General features: G+C 48.2%; 1 protein-coding gene across 1 annotated transcript; it reads right to left on the bottom strand.

Moving 5' to 3' along the window:
* Nucleotides 1-6,354: 6,354 nt before the first annotated feature.
* LOC309672471 (nucleoporin NUP35-like) lies at nucleotides 6,355-13,454 on the bottom strand (the record flags this gene model as incomplete). The annotated part of the gene is made up of 9 exons (XM_082484000.1): nucleotides 6,355-6,648; nucleotides 7,012-7,179; nucleotides 8,391-8,519; nucleotides 8,610-8,679; nucleotides 9,098-9,239; nucleotides 9,843-9,903; nucleotides 11,552-11,673; nucleotides 12,718-12,950; nucleotides 13,387-13,454. The coding sequence occupies 9 exons, from the start codon at nucleotides 13,452-13,454 to the stop codon at nucleotides 6,571-6,573; spliced, it is 1,071 nt and encodes a 356-aa protein (XP_082340126.1). The 3' UTR covers nucleotides 6,355-6,570.
* Between the last annotated feature and the right edge of the window lie 3,208 nt (nucleotides 13,455-16,662).

The raw sequence follows: 16,662 nt of genomic DNA on the forward strand, positions 1-16,662 counted from the left end.
GGTCAGGGAAAATCAAGAGGAAGCCCAAAAGCAGAGCGCCTTCCATGTCATAAAAGCAGCTGGTAACTTACTTGATCTGTACACGGCTTGACAGATATCAGGATAAAGTCGCCAAACATTTTTCCATCTTTGCTTAAGGCTTTCCAGGCTTGAAATTTAGACTGGTATTGAATATGCACGCGGTTTCCCGTGTTGGACATCTAGATGACATTAAGTGACAATTGTGACACTCAGCCTTTTAAAGAATGAGCCACAACGTTTTCAGAAATAAATCTCAAACTAAGACATACCACATGCTTTAAGATGGTTCCATACTGCCCAAACTGTCGAAGAATATAGGAAGCTGATGCCGGAGTAAATCTGAAAAACCGAAAAAAAAAGAATCCAGAATTTACCGGGAGCACTTTATGAAATCTGGTGCTAAAACAGGAGCCTAGGAAGGGGGTTTAGAAATCCAGAAGAGACCAGTGTGTTAATGCCATTTTAGAAGCAGGGCCTGCAGGAATATTATCTTCTAGGCTTTCTTCCTTCACCACACCCCAATGGCAGAATGCTGCCTTTCTAACTGGAAAAAAATAACACGCAGCTTAAGTTAAGGTGCTTCACTAGAACAGGGGCATTGACTGGCTTCAGCCGCAGCTGTACTTCCGGCAGAACCTAGGAATGCCAGACAACAGCAACGTCCAAGGCCTCCTTGCCACACGTTGCCAGGATTTCACCCGTGATTTTTCTCATGCTTTGGAAGTCTACTTACCCAAATACAGTTACCCATGTGCCATCAAGTTGATCCGCTGCACTTAGGGATCCGCCCCGAGCACAAAAACAACAGAGCTGAGCAGGAGATGGAGTAGTCTTCCTAGGCTGCCTGGCACTCGCAGGAGTGAACGTCCCTGAAGCTGTTAAATTGAAATGGCGTTGTTTAACAAATTACGTTTGCAAGACAGATCAGCTTAGGAGCTTAAACTCAAAGAATAAAGTCGGTATCGAGCATTTCCCTTGTCTATGCAAGAGCTTGCGGGAGATTTCTCTGCAGACTCAAAGACAAAGACGTCTGCAAGCACGGTAGGGAGTTTTATGGCTCGTAAGCTAACTTTCTCCTTCAGCCCTGAACACCAGCAGCTGAACACCAAATCCAAGCGGGAACAAGATGGCGGAATTAAGCTTAGGAAGAAGCCACGGGTTCCTACAGAAGATCGGAAGCCTTATGAACATGGAAGGCGACCCGCCTTCTCTTATCTCTTTTGACAGGACATCTACCTGTTCCAGGAGTTGATGGCATCGTTTCCACCAATGGGCTCCGTGTTAGAAAAAAGCTGGCCTGCAGGAAAATACAGAAAGGGTAACAAATCATTCTTACAGGTACACTTCTCAGAGCAGCAGAGAGCATTTCCGGGGAACTTAAGCATCGGGCAAGAACATTCACTGTTTGCCTTAAGTTACCCCTCGCTTTTAAGAGTAAGAACAGACATTGCCACGTACATTTCCTACAGGATCATTAAAAGTCCAAAACCAAATTGTACTGTTACTCTCAAAATTGACCCCGCCCCCCTGCCCAAAGTTTCATGAGATCTTTCCCTCAGTACAAAAGTCCTCCTAGCTCAGTAAATGCCTCTAGTGCCCACTAACAGAAAAGAGAACACAAATTTGGGCCCTTCGGGCAATCAGCAGCCCCATAGATTTACAGGAAGGTGAAAAGCTCTCACAAGTCTGCATTTGTCATGGACAAAGCATAGCAGAGGCAGGATTTGCACTTTGCATTCTCTACAGCACCGAAAATCACTAACAACAGCAGACAGCTCCACAACGGCAGCTCGCAGTTAGGCTACACAGGAACAAGCACACCAAGCAACCAGACTAAGCAGCAGCAGGACCTGAAGGCTCACCAGCCAGTTTGCTGACAACGGAGTTAAAAGAACTCACGGAAGCAGTAAACTACCTCCCCTCTTCTGCTTCCAACAGGCCAGTACCTAAGCCACTTACTGGTCTTCCTGAGCTTAGAGGCATCGATCCAAGTCCGAGGCTAGATAATTCATCATAAAGGCTTCGAACTGGCGGTGCACTGCTTTTCGCTTTAGGCGTCGGGACTACTGCTGGTCGGGGAGACACTCCTGCAATCAAAAGGAATAAACGAAGAGCCTGAGAAGACTTGCAAGTTTACTCCACTGCTACTTGTTCTTGAAACTTCAGCAGGAAATTCAGCCAGGAAAGACTCTGGATTCTTTCGCTGGGGGCTTGCAAAACCATCCGGCCTCCCCAACTCTGCAGCCTCGGTCGTTCTACGGAAGAATATCACACGTGTGTCAGACACTGCCTCCTTACACAAGTGCCATCTAAAACTTGGCGACCTCTTAGTCACCCGCTCTATTCACTATCCCACGCGCTTGTTCTTTTGAAGACCTTCTCAGCACCGTTACCTCTGCCTATTTGAAGGCTACACGCTAAAGAACCCGGCGACGGACATTGCACATGCTGTCACATGCCCACTGTCCAGATTCCTTTCCTTCCCATGTCATTTCACATTCAATTAAAATGTAAGCTCTTGAGCGCAGGGACGAGCTTGCATTTCGACAGGATGAGGTTAAGCCAATTGCTCTCCCATTTTGGAAACTTTGGGACTTCCAGTACAACCGAGAATTAAACCGACTGAAAGATCATGACATAGCTCTGAACACTTTGCGGGTGTTTACCCCGGCCGGGTTGGGGGGGAGGGGGTTAGTTTGACTTCACGGTTTTCACTTGCAAAACATTTGGAAAATTAAGCTCTTCCAAAGAGTCCTAAATCTTCAGTCCTAAATCCTGACCGTCAAGACTCCTCTCTGACCTCTTTAACGCATCCAAGAACTCTTAGGGTGTATTCTGCAAAGCGCTCTCCCCCCATCAAGGTTTTCGGCTTCAGTGGCATACTTAACCACTCCTTTTCAATTTCACCAAGATTCTTCTCAGAGGCCTGTCCCTGGGGGAGGGAGGGGAGGGGGGCAAACAAGAGCGAGAAGCGGGAGACCAAGGGACCACCAGAGCATAGAATGGCTCAAGTTGGAAGGCACTCACAAGGATCACTGAGTCCAATTCTGCTTGAAAGTGAAAGAAAAGCATTTCTACAGTTCTCCAGCATTCCTTTGAACCCTCAATGTCTCCTTCAAAATGGCTAGCACACTAACACCATCAGATGGTTAGATTATGCCACCGGATCGAACACCAAAGCCAAGATCCCCCCCAATCTATTACACTCTTAAACACGATTATTAGCAATACCTTTACTCGGCAGAGTTTAGCCAAACTCCATTGCATACACTTGAGCTCACCGTTCATTGAGCGCAAGTTAGAGAACTACGAGAATTCAAGCCTGCAGCAGTCCCTTCGAGCAAGAAGACAAAGCCAATGTTTACATGCTGACAAATTGGCCTGACAGTAACCAAGTCTGACCTGCAAGTAGCGCCCACAACTCCAAGAGCCCGACCGTCCGGCCCCTTAAGTCAGGCGCTGGCCGAGCCACCGAGCCCGGCAAACCGTCCATCAGGAAGCCCGGCAGAAACGCGGCACTGGCTCCGGGCTTTGGCGATGCCGCGGAGCCAAGGGTCATTGTCTCGGCTCCTGCGCGACTGCCCACCGACTCTACAAACCAGGCCAGCGGAGCGCGGGCAGCGCCGGGGGGAAGAGCCGGGCAGCCTCGTCCGGGCAGCGGCCGCCTCTGAGGCACCTCGCGCCGCCCAACGGCCCCGCACGCGACCAAGGGCCGCGCGGCGCGGCACGGCGCGGCGCGGCGCGGCCCGGCCCGGCCCGGCCCGGCGCGCGCGGGGCCAGGCGGCGGCCGGCAGAGCCGGAGGGGGCGCGAAGCCGGGAAGGGGGGGCGGCCCCGCGGCCCGGCTCACCTGCGGACGGCGGCTCCGCGGCGAAGGCGGCCGTGTGCGCCCGGGCGGCGGGGAAACCTGGGTTCTGCCTGAAGGCACTGCAGGGCGAGTGCTCTTCCCCGAGGAAAAGCCGCAGGGGTGCTGAGAAAAGCCCTCCGGGGCTGAGCGAGGGCTGAGCGGCTCCGGCAGAGGCAGAGGCACAGCCGGAAGAGGAGGAGGAGGAGGAAGAGGAGGAAGAGGAGGAGGAGTGGGCCAGGGGCGCCCGGGGCTGCAGAAGCCTCAGTCCACAAAGGCAGGAAAAGGCATTTCCTGCGTCTGCCTGCGCGGAGGTTTCTTCGGAAGCCCACCGTGGAGCACAAAGCGCCCCGAGCCAGAAACCTGACTTGTCTCTCCCTCCGCGCTTTGGGGGTTTTACTGGGGACCAGCTCCAGCTTCCCCCTGTAACCCGGGTGCCCATCAGGGATGTCACCGAACAGAGTCCAGAGCTGAGCAAGACGCTGTGGTTGGGACGGGGCTGAGCCGTCACAGAAGGCACCTGACCTTGAAGAGGGTGCAAAAGGAAACGACGGGTCCAACGTGTTCTTCTGCAGTTGCGGACTTAGACAGAAGCCAGCCCAAAAGAGAACTTGTGGACCAAAGGGGAGCCCAGAGGGGATCCCAGACTTACCCAGGGTAGTTCTAGTGCTAAACCCAAAAATCTTAGCCTTGAAGGGCTTTGGCCCACCTAGTTTTCTCCCACCATAGCTTCACCACATCTTGGTAGTCCTCACGAGTGGCCTGGCCTCTCTTCCAGAGGCCATAAACTCTCCCTTTTTTCCTGGCTTGCGACCATAACTCTCTGCTCAGCCAAGCCAATCTTTTTCCCAAAAGGCTCGAGTTTTGGCACGTGGGGTCAGCTTGCTCCTGTGCTTTTCAGACTTCCTTCTTGAAGAATGTCCCCCTGATTCTTACCCATAAACACTCAACCCAGTTGTCACCAGCATCAAGTTCTAGACATTCACCACATGCCCTAACATACAGACTGCCTCCCACCGCCTCTCCTTCCTTGCCTACCCTGTTGGAAGAGTTTATAGGCATCCACTGCAGCACTCCAGTCATGCAAGTCATCCCACCATGTTTCCGTGGTGGCACCTAGATCATCCTCGATTCTGTGTGTGGATTGGCTCTGCAACATAGAATCATTGAATGGTTTAGGTTGGAAGGGACCTCGGTGATCATCCAGTTCCAACCCCCCCAGCCATGCACAGGAACACCTCCCGCTAGACCAGGTTGCTGAAAGCCCCCTCTAGCCTGGCTTTGAACACCTCCAGGGATTGAACTTCCACTTCTCCTCTGGGCAACCTGTGCCAGTGCCTTAGCACGCTCAAAGTGACCAATTTCTCCAGCCCACCTCTCCTGCCTCTCCAGGTCCCCCTGCATGGCATCACCCAGAATCTAAGCCTCGAATGTAAGTAAGTGGAATAGGGGATGAAGGCAATCTGCCATTCCTGCTCGTAGCCCTTTGGTTGTATTTAAAAGAATTGGAACAAGTTCAGAGGAGATCCGATGACTCGGGAGAAAACGAAAAGTTCTTGTAACCAATGGTGGCCAAATTGTAGATTGGATGATGACGAGCAATGGCCAAAAGATGGGACTTTACAGCTTAATACCCTATTACAATTAATGTTGTTTTCTCACTGACTTGGAAAGTGGGATGCAGGGCCTTACGCTGATGCCTTGAGGACTTTGCATAGAGATTCTCTTCTGGTTTGAGCGACGCAGTACTAATTTCTCTTCTAATACTTGGGAAAACTGCACTTTTCCACAACTGCTGGGAGTGCACAGCTTCCTCCTGATAAAATTGACTGAGTATAATCTTTGCATATTCTGTATTGGTGTCAGGATCAATATTGGTTCTATAGTGCTATTAATATTAATTAATCTTAACTCTATTAAATCTCTTTATACTTCAACTCCCAGGTTTCCTTGTTTTTCCTAAATCTCTTTCCCAGGTCAGGAGTGGTCATCAGGTGATAGAATGACTGTCTAAACAACAATAAAGTGTTGTGTCTCTCAAACCATAACACATACTTCACAGTTCTGAAAAACAATGTGCAGAACTCAGACTTGTTTTAAAAACAACCTAAGAACAACTTATATATATATATAAAGCTAAATAAATGTAAAACAAAGAGTTAATAAGTTGCTATGACATTTACAACGCAATTCCAGAAGTAATTATGAAAGAGCAATGAATTCGAACAAAATAATTAACATCACATATACTAAAAATAGTTCCAGTCCTCAGCAGCCAAATATGCATAGTGTTCTTTCTCCAAGGAGCCTGCCACCTTTCCAGATAGAAAACCAACCAAACAGTAATATTAAATGCATCATTAAATAAAGCTGCCACTTTAAATATATCAAACTTACTGGGAAGCAATTTCCAGAAAATAATCAGAGTGGAAAAAAAAAATAGCCAGTGCTGGTATTTTTTGTAAAGTCACAAAATCAGAGCACACAGTGGGGAAAAAAGCACTTTATTTACACTTGCTCACATTTTAAAACCACGTCTACATTGCCATCACTTAAAGTGCAAGCTACATGTCTGCTGAATTAACTGAAGGCGTAACAGTTGAGATGGACATTAAAATCCTGCCACCAGTAGTTACACAACTAACCACAGATGCCAGTAGCATCTTTGAAACCCTGACCAACTTAGTGTGTTACTTCCTCTTGTACATTACCAACCAAAAACATATTCCATTGCTTTAGATACAATACTTTCACCTTTCCTAGGAGTTTGTCTGTCAGAAACCACCTAGAAGACAGAGGGAAAAAGGAAGAGAGAAAATAGAGAGAGTCAGTCAACACACAGTTTTCTCATTATACCAACCAAGTCTTTTCCCAAGTGCTACTCTATTTGCACAGACTACGTTTGAAAGAGTTTCAAAACAAGTCCTTAACCTCTGGAATCACAAGTCATTAATTTATTATTTTTCAGTAGTAGTGTTATTATTTCAGACCCTGAACAGAGTGAGTTTGGACTTGGACCACATCTTTAAAGAAACGACAGGAGGAGAAGATCGAGGCCAAAGTCACGTGGAAGTGATTGCGTGTACAGCCTCATCCAACTCAGAGGAGACAGCACAAAGAAACATGCACTTCTGTTCCCTTAAAATACCTGATAGTCACTAGTGGAAGCTTTATATGCTGTTGCAAGAGGTCTCATTGTAGAAATCCTTGTAGTATAATTTGCAGGTTGCACCGGTGTTCCAACAGATTTTGTAGGTGGAGTAAAAACTGAAGAGATTGAGGATGTAGAGCTTCTTTCAAAGTTTTCCATCACACTCTTAAAAAGATGCATAATATAACATAAACACATACTTTAGTAAACTTAAATATTTATTATCCAGAATTGTCTGATAACATACGTTCACATTTCTGAGCCAGCAAAGACCAGCAAAATTGCCTGTCAATACAGAGCACCACCAAGCACTTCTCTCACTGCAAGCATTGATAGGTTGCATTATGCCATTGCACAGCAGTGGAAGCTTGTCATCTGTTCACTGTAGGTCCTAAGCGGCAGCCAAGTTTGAAACAGTGCAGAGAAAATAAAAAATGGTAAGACTTGCAGCAGTCTTCAAGAAGTAACTTTTTTTCAGGCCCAGATGAACACACGTAGCACAACATCCTCTTTCCAAAGACTTCTAAGAATATTCTAAAATTACTGAACAGAAAATTTGTTTTACCTGTTTTACCTCAACCCAGGATACCACAAAATAGAAAATTCAAAAGCAATTAAGATCAAGATAAATGTCTTAGACCAGTACTTCTAGTGTTTCACCTTTTCAGCAGTTCAGTAGTTGATACAGAGTGGACACCAAAGTAGGAAATAAGGTAAGAACAGATTAGAAGCTCTAGCACAAGAGCACAGGGGTATAGAAACCAATTGAAAATGTTGCAGGAACTAATGGTTAGAGCGTTGTCCATGCCTAGAAACTAATAGCTCGTGATCAAATTAGCCTGAAATACAGCCAGCCCTACTCAAACCACTATTTAAAAGAAAGGAACATGATTTTATGGGGGTAGAGTGCCTTGTTATCAAATTTTCAGCCTAATGCACTACGATAAACTGAAAAGGCAGAACACGATGAAGAGTCACATAAAAAAGAGGGACCATTAGGAGCAGTAACAGTCGCCATCTGCCACCACATATCTATTGCAGCCCATGAATGCCACCAATTCGCATCTAGGAAACTCTTGTAGCTCAAGTGTCTCCTGTTATGGTTTCCCTTCGTATCTGGTACAACAACAGAATCCTGTGCATTCTAAATTCCAAGCAGCACGGACGTTTGCAATCGTGATCCTTCTCAGCAGCAAATTTGGACAAATACTTAAGAAAAACTCATGTTTTTCAGACAGAAAAGACTCTACCTACAGAACTTAACTTGCTAGGTTTTGCAATTCAAAAAGGGAAAAAAGAAAAGAGGTCAGGGAAAATCAAGAGGAAGCCCAAAAGCAGAGTGCCTCATAATTAAAGAAAAGCAGCTGGTAACTTACTTTATCTATACACGGCTTGACACCAATCATGATACATTCACCAAAAATTCTTCCATCTTTGCTTAAGGCTTTCCGGGCTTGAAGCTTAGACTGGTATTGAATATGCATCCAGTTTCCTGTGTTGGACATCTAGATGAGATTATGAGACTAGTGTGACACTCAGCCTTCTAAAGAATGAGCTAGAACATTTTCAGAAATAAATCTCAAACTAAGACATACCACATGCTTTAATATGTTTCCATACTGTGCAAATTGTAGAAGAATATATGAAGCTGATGCTTGAGGAAATCTGTAACGTGGAAAAAATATACAAAAAAATTAAAATGAGTAGTTTATGAAATCTGGTGCTAAAATAGAAGCCTAGGAAGGGGTTTTAGAAATCCAGAAGAGACCAGTGTGTTAATGCCATTTTAGAAGCAGGGCCTGCAGGAATATTAGGCTTCTTTCCTTCACCACAGCTTAGGCTTCCAGGTTTCCTTCCTTCACCACACCCCAATGGCAGAATGCTGCCTTTCTAACTGGAAAAAAATAACACGCAGCTTAAGTTAAGGTGCTTCACTAGAACAGGGGCATTGACTGGCTTCAGCCGCAGCTGTACTTCTGGCAGAACCTAGGAATGCCGGACAACAGCAACGTCCAAGGCCTCCTTGCCACACATTGCCAGGATTTCACCCGTGATTTTTCTCATGCTTTGGAAGTCTACTTACCCAAATACAGTTACCCATGTGTCATCAAGTTGATCCTCTGAAGTTAGGGAATCACCCTGAGTATAAAAAGGATCTAGCTGAGCAGGAGATAGAGTAGTCTTCCTATGCTGTCCGGCACTCGCAGGAGTGAACGTCCCTGAAGCTGTTAAATTGAAATGGCGTTGTTTAACAAATTACGTTTGCAAGACAGATCAGCTTAGGAGCTTAAACTCAAAGAATAAAGTCGGTATCGAGCATTTCCCTTGTCTATGCAAGAGCTTGCGGGAGATTTCTCTGCAGACTCAGACAAAGACGTCTGCAAGCACGGTAGGGAGTTTTATGGCTCGTAAGCTAACTTTCTCCTTCAGCCCTGAACACCAGTAGTTGAATACAGAATCCAAGCGGGAACAAAACGGCAGAATTAAGCTTAGGAAGAAGCCATGGGTTCATACAGAAGATTGAAATCCTTATGAAGATTCAAGGCAACCCATAGATCTCAGCAGCTTCACTCAAGCACAATTACCTCTGTGCTCACTTCAACAACACATCTTGAATAAGGAATAAACAAAGCTGATTGCAATTTAGTTTATCTCAAAGTGGAAAACCATTTCCTGTTCACATCCACATCCCTTTTGAAAAGCCCGTAAAGAAAGATACAAGTCCTTCGTGAACTAGCAAGGAATTGATGCAGCTTGAACAGTAATGGTTTTTCTCTCTTAAGGAAAGCTGTAAGACAGTCGATTATCTATTTTGACATGATATCTACCTGTTCCAGGAGTTGCTGGCAGAGTTCCAACCAATGGGCTTTGTGTTAGAGAGAAGCTGGCCTGCAGTAAAATACAGAAAGAGTAACAAATCATTCTTACAGGTGCACTTCTCAGATCAGCCGAGAGCATTTCCAGGCATTTCCAAGTACATTTCATACAAGATTATTAAAAGTTAGCAACGAAAAGTGATTTGACAATGGTATTACGTTCTAGCACGCTGCCTAGCAGATTGTCTGGACAGCCAGTCGGCCTCTGGAATGCCATTCTGGCATTTCCAGCTGATGACTAAGCCTTAGAAGAGAAGGCAGTTAACTTTCCTGATCAGAGGCTTCAGTGCAACGATCAGAGATAGCATGGGAGTGTAGAGCAAACTCCTGAAGGGAAGCGCCACAAGCAATAGGATTCAGGCACTGTCTGCAATATTTTAGCATCTAACAAGAAAGAGCTACCAGTACACAAGAAGAAAGCTTAGTTAGGCTTAGGGTGAGCTTTAGGCAATAGGAACTGAAGAATCCCTTACCTAACACCAATCGCATATGCTTTGTGAAACCAAGCAGCTCTTGGTATTGATACTCAGAAATCTGTAAGATTTAATTTTTCAAAAAAACCCAGGCATCTCGCCAGTGCTGTAGTAGAGCAATTCACACATTCACCTGCATCCTGATGGAAAGCATGCCAGGATCATTAGTCACCAGCATCTGATTTTCACTGTCTAAAAGGCTTACAAATCACGAGAGCATCATCCCCACTGGTATTCCTCACCACTGACTTCCTTATCCGCTCAACTCCTTACTGCAACTGTGCTAAAGGAAAGTATACTTCCAGCTTTAGCAGCCAGGAGTTATTTGCTTTTTAACATAGAAGGATCTCAATATCCAAAACAATTTTAGTACATTTTTAGTCTGAATCAGGGCACGTCTCAGATGCAAGATCAAACAAAATTTGAGCACCACTCTGCCTAGCAACATGTATTCTGAAAGCTGGTCCTTCTTTATTTTTGGTTCTTTTTTAAATATCCAGTCTTTTAGGTCAGTTGGGTTCTGTCCTTCGCAGAGAACTTGAACTTTAAAAATAAACTTTTCAGAAGGTAACACACAAAAAAGGACTGCACATTCAGTGAGGCCTTCTCCTTGCATCTAAAGAATCATGTTCACCAAAAAAGAACCTACTAATGTTTGGCTGCTCGCTTGAGGTAAGTATTGGAGCTTATTATTAGAATGACCTTGTATAAATTTTTTGTTACTCTTTCAAAATTGACCCCATCTCCCTCCCCAAAGTTTGATGATCTTTCCCTCAGTACAAAAGTCCTCCTAGCTCAGTAAATGCCTCTAGTGCCCACTAACAGAAAAGAGAACACAAATTTGGGCCCTTCGGGCAATCAGCAGCCCAATAGATTTACAAGAAGGTAAAAAGCTCTCACAAGTCTGCATTTGTCATGGACAAAGCATAGCAGAGGCAGGATTTGCACTTTGCATTCTCTACAGCACCGAAAATCACTAACAACAGGAGACAGCTCCACAACGGCAGCTCGCAGTTAGGCTACACAGGAACAGGCATACCAAGCAACCAGACTAAGCAGCAGCAGGACCTGAAGGGTCACCAGCCAGTTTGCTACAGCAGTTGAGACAAAGGAGTTAAAAGAATTCACGGAAGCAGTAAACTACCTCCCCTCTTCTGCTTCGAACAGGTCAGTACCTAAGCCACTTACTGGTCTTCTTGAGCTTAGAGGCGTCGATCCAGGACTAGATAATTCATCATAAAGACTTCGAACTGGTGGTGCACCGCTTTTCTCTTTATGTGTTGGGACTACTAGTGGTGGGGGAGATCCTCCTGCAATCAAAAGGAACAAATGAAGAGCCTGAGACTTGGAAGTTTACTCCACTGCTACTTGTTCTTGAAATTTCAGCAGGAAATTCAGCCAGGAAAGACTCTGGATTCTTTCGCTGGGGGCTTGCAAAACCATCTGGCCTCCCCAACTCTGCAGCCTCGGTCGTTCTACGGAAGAATATCACACGTGTGTCAGACACTGCCTCCTTACACAAGTGCCATCTAAAACTTTTAGTGAATATACTGGATTATTAGGCAGTCTATCACATGTGCTTGTTCTTTTTAAGCTATTTTAAGGCCTGTTGGTTGCATTTTTAATTGTTTCAGAGACTAACTTCCCTGTAGTAAAGATGCAAAAGACTCGAGATGTCCTACACGCTAAAGAACCCTACAAAAACACACACGGACATTGCACATGCTGTCACATGCCCACTGTCCAGATTCCTTTCCTTCCCATGTCATTTCACATTCAATTAAAATGTAAGCTCTTGAGCGCAGGGACGAGCTTGCATTTCGACAGGATGAGGTTAAGCCAATTGCTCTCCCATTTTGGAAACTTTGGGACTTCCAGTACAACCGAGAATTAAACCGACTGAAAGATCATGACATAGCTCTGAACACTTTGCGGGTGTTTACCCCGGCCGGGTTGGGGGGGAGGGGGTTAGTTTGACTTCACGGTTTTCACTTGCAAAACATTTGGAAAATTAAGCTCTTCCAAAGAGTCCTAAATCTTCAGTCCTAAATCCTGACCGTCAAGACTCCTCTCTGACCTCTTTAACGCATCCAAGAACTCTTAGGGTGTATTCTGCAAAGCGCTCTACCCCCATCAAGGTTTTCGGCTTCAGTGGCATACTTAACCACTCATTTTGGGAGGCCCACCTTAGTACCTTACTGGTTCCCACTTTTCTAGAGTTCATACCCTGAAGCTGTAATAAACCCTTTTAAAAACAGTTAGGTGAAATTCACACAATTATTTTCAATTTCATATCTATTTCCTTAGAAGGCTTTTATTTAGGGGGACCAGACAAGAATCAGACGAATTCTGACCTGCAAGTAGCGGAGAGCTCATTTCCATTACACCAACTGCACGGCTGTTTAAAGCATAGGGTTCCGGAGCCTCTGGTATAGGTAAATTGCCCATCAAGAATTCAGGAAGAAACTCAAAACTCTCCTCAGGTACTGGAGATGTTCGGGAGCCAGGACTCTTTGGCTCAGCTCCTGTATTAATGAAAAAAAAACACACAAAAAACCATGGAAGCAGCCAAGTGATCGAGACTTTTCTACAGCATAAATGGATGTTCCATTAAAAAAACGTAAAACAATGTACACTAAGTGACTAAGTTTGTTCTAATAACGTATTTTACAAGTAATAAAAGTTTATCATAATCTGGCATTTTTTTGCAATGACAAGAACTGCCACGCTGAGACTTCATTGTTAAAACACACTGCTTCGGCTACAGCTGGATTTCCGGGTTAGAGGGTAATTATGGGGTTGTTTCAAAGGTCTTTCTTTGGTAAAGGCCATCATGCCAAGGCTGGATTCTCCTGCCCTGCTGGCCGGTTCCGCACCCTAGACAGGGGAATGTACTCCAACACAGCACCGCGGGCTCACGCCAGCCACGTCGCGACTTCACCGAGGCCCTGCCACCGCAGCCGCACTCGCCACCCCCCTGAGCTGTACCTGCTTTCGGGGTGCTTCAGGGGCGGATCTTATACCCCGGAGCACCGGCCCCTTGGTTTAAACCCACAAGCCTTTTCGCTTTACCCCAGGAGAAGGGGCTCATCCTGGCGCCGTCTCCCATCACCCAACTTCAGCCCCGCGGCCTCCGGACTCCCCCAACGTGCAGCACCGCCAGAAGCGACGGACAGCCCCGGTCCGGGCCTACTCAGCAGGCCAGCGGAGGGCGGGCAGCGCCGGGGGGAAGAGCCGGGCAGCCTCGTCCGGGCAGCAGCCGCCTCTGAGGCACCTCGCGCCGCCCAACGGCCCCGCACGCGCACAAGGGCCGCGCGGCACGACCCGGCCCGGCCCGCCCCGCCCCGCCCCGGCCCGGCCCGGCGCGCGCGGGGCCAGGCGGCGGCCGGCAGAGCCGGAGGGGGCGCGAGGCCGGGAAGGGGGGGCGGCCCCGCGGCCCGGCTCACCTGCGGACGGCGGCTCCGCGGCGAAGGCGGCCGTGTGCGCCCGGGCGGCGGGGAAACCTGGGTTCTGCCTGAAGGCACTGCAGGGCGAGTGCTCTTCCCCGAGGAAAAGCCGCAGGGGTGCTGAGAAAAGCCCTCCGGGGCTGAGCGAGGGCTGAGCGGCTCCGGCAGAGGCAAAGGCGGAGGCGGAGGCAGGTGGGCTAGGGGCGCCCGGGGCTGCAGAAGCCTCAGTCCACAAAGGCAGGAAAAGGCATTTCCTGCGTCTGCCTGCGCGGAGGTTTCTTCGGAAGCCCACCGTGGAGCACAAAGCGCCCCGAGCCAGAAACCTGACTTGTCTCTCCCTCCGCGCTTTGGGGGTTTTACTGGGGACCAGCTCCAGCTTCCCCCTGTAACCCGGGTGCCCATCAGGGATGTCACCGAACAGAGTCCAGAGCTGAGCAAGACGCTGTGGTTGGGACGGGGCTGAGCCGTCACAGAAGGCACCTGACCTTGAAGAGGGTGCAAAAGGAAACGACGGGTCCAACGTGTTCTTCTGCAGTTGCGGACTTAGACAGAAGCCAGCCCAAAAGAGAACTTGTGGACCAAAGGGGAGCCCAGAGGGGATCCCAGACTGCCCCTGGGTAGTTCTGGTGCTAAAAGACACCCCCCCTTTGTGACTCATGAGCATGCTCATCGGGTAACCTCCCTGACTGGATTAAACATGAGCTTGGATGCAGATGTCTCATCAGGAGTGCCCAGGGAATCATTACTGACCAATTGGCTGTGTTTGACTGTAGTAAATATCGGGTGTTTGGAAACATGAGGTGTGCTGGCTGTTGTTAAATGGCTGGACCCCCATTCTACAGAATGGAAATAAACCCAGAAATCTGAGACTTGAAGGGCTTGTTCTAATTTTCACGCAACATAGCCTCACCACATCTTGGTAGTCCTCATGAGTGGCAGAGAATTGGATGGGACAGGACTTCAGTGCGCACCAACCACTTGAGCCTTCTCTTCTCCACGCTGAACAACCCCAGCTCTCTCAGCCTGTCCTCACAGGAGAGGTGCTCCAGCCCTCTGATCACCTCGGAGGCCCTCCTCTGGGCCCGCTCCAACAGGTCCATGTCTTCCCTGTGTTGGGGGCTCCAGAGCTGGACGCAGTACTCCAGGTGGGGTCTCACCAGAGCAGAGTAGAGGGGCAGAATCGCCTCCCTTGACCTGCTGGCCACGCATCTTCTGATGCAGCCCAGGACACGGTTGGCCTTCTGGGCTGTGATCACGCTTTGCCGGCTCATGCTGAGCTTCTCCTCAATCAGCACCCCCAGCTCCTTCTCCTCAGGGCTGCTCTCGATCCATTCTCCCCCCAGCCTGGATCTGTGCTTGGGATTGCCCCGACCCTGAGGTAGGACCTTGCACTTGGCCTTGTTCAACTTCAGGAGGTTGGCACGGGCCCACCTCTCCAGCCTGTCCAGGTCCCCCTCTACCCTGAGGTAGAGACAGGAGACAACCGGGGGAGTCCTGGGGGGGAGTTCAAGAAAAAGGGCGGAAGGGAAATGAAAACTTCAGCCCCGTGTCCAGGAGGAGTCGGGGACACTCCCAACCGGCAATGCAGGCGCCCCTGAGACAAGCGGTAGGGGTATGCCAGTTTTTGTCCATGTCCCCTTGACTACCTCTGACCTGTGCCATTGGAAACAATCTCTTGGATCCCATCGAGGAAACCCTGAAGGAAGGTATCAGCTCTCAGAAACCGTGATGTTGACTCACAACCCCAACTGGGGAGTGTCCGGGTTTGAGGTAAAACAGAACCAATTTTGTTCGGTAACGTCGCTTCTTAGCTGGGCCTCTCCAACTACTGAAATTAACTGCATCTTGTGCAGAGAGTGCTCACTCTCTCAGAGTGATAAGACCAATTGTTTATAGCTGATGCCCAGGCATGGTATGCAGAGAGGCTCTTGCTTATGCTTATTGCTGTAACACCCAAGGCCAACCAACTTTGTTATTTGCCCCGCTGGAGGGTCGGAAGCGGAAAAGCATAGTGGGGTCCCACCTGCAGGGAGGAGCGGACAGGACAGGTGACCCAAACCTGACCAACAGGGTATTCCATCCCATCTGCCTCATGCTCAGTATAAAAACTGAGGGATCAAAGGGTCAGCTCTCTTCCTCCAGTGGCCGACGTCTGAGGAGGACTCTCTTCGTCTGCCTGTGATCCTGATCCTGAATGCAGATCCGGAATTCAGTTCCCGTCCGTCACTGAGTCCAGCCTGGGACTGCCCCAGTGTCAGCCAGCGTCGCGACTGTCATCTCGGGAGCTTGATACGGTTTTGTCTATATTTTTCATTATTTCTTTTTATTTCATGATTAGTATTTCATTAAATACTAATTTACACCACACCCCCACACCCCCCCACACCCCCCCTCCCACGCCCCCCACCCCCCACACCCCTACTCTCCAGTGCGCTTCCTTCTTCTTCAGGCTTGGCCCTAAGTTTCCCGCATCAGAGTCTCAGGCCTCGGATTTTATAAAATAATGAATTTAATTGAGAGGTACAGCAGCACTGACAGCCCGGGCTGGGTGCCTCCAAAAGACAGGGACCGCCAACAAAGAAATCCCTGGGCAATTACACACTCGTGATCTATACCCCCGCCCCTCACGCGCTCTCCACACGCTCTCCACGCGTCCTTTAGTCCCAAGGTGATTCTTGGCCTGGTGTCTTCTAACATCTGGCTGCTGCCGCCGCCTTCTGTGTCCGGGCAGGCTGGCTCTTCTCTTGTTGATCTGCAGTTTCAGCCCAGGGTTGGAGCCTCCTTATCTTCTGGCTTACACTCCTTGTGCACCTGCGCTCCTGGAAGAACATGGAGAACTGAAGAGTCCCAGGC

The sequence above is a fragment of the Vanellus vanellus genome (assembly GCF_965231255.1).
Source record: "Vanellus vanellus genome assembly, chromosome: 5".
NCBI classification, from domain to species: domain Eukaryota; kingdom Metazoa; phylum Chordata; class Aves; order Charadriiformes; family Charadriidae; genus Vanellus; species Vanellus vanellus.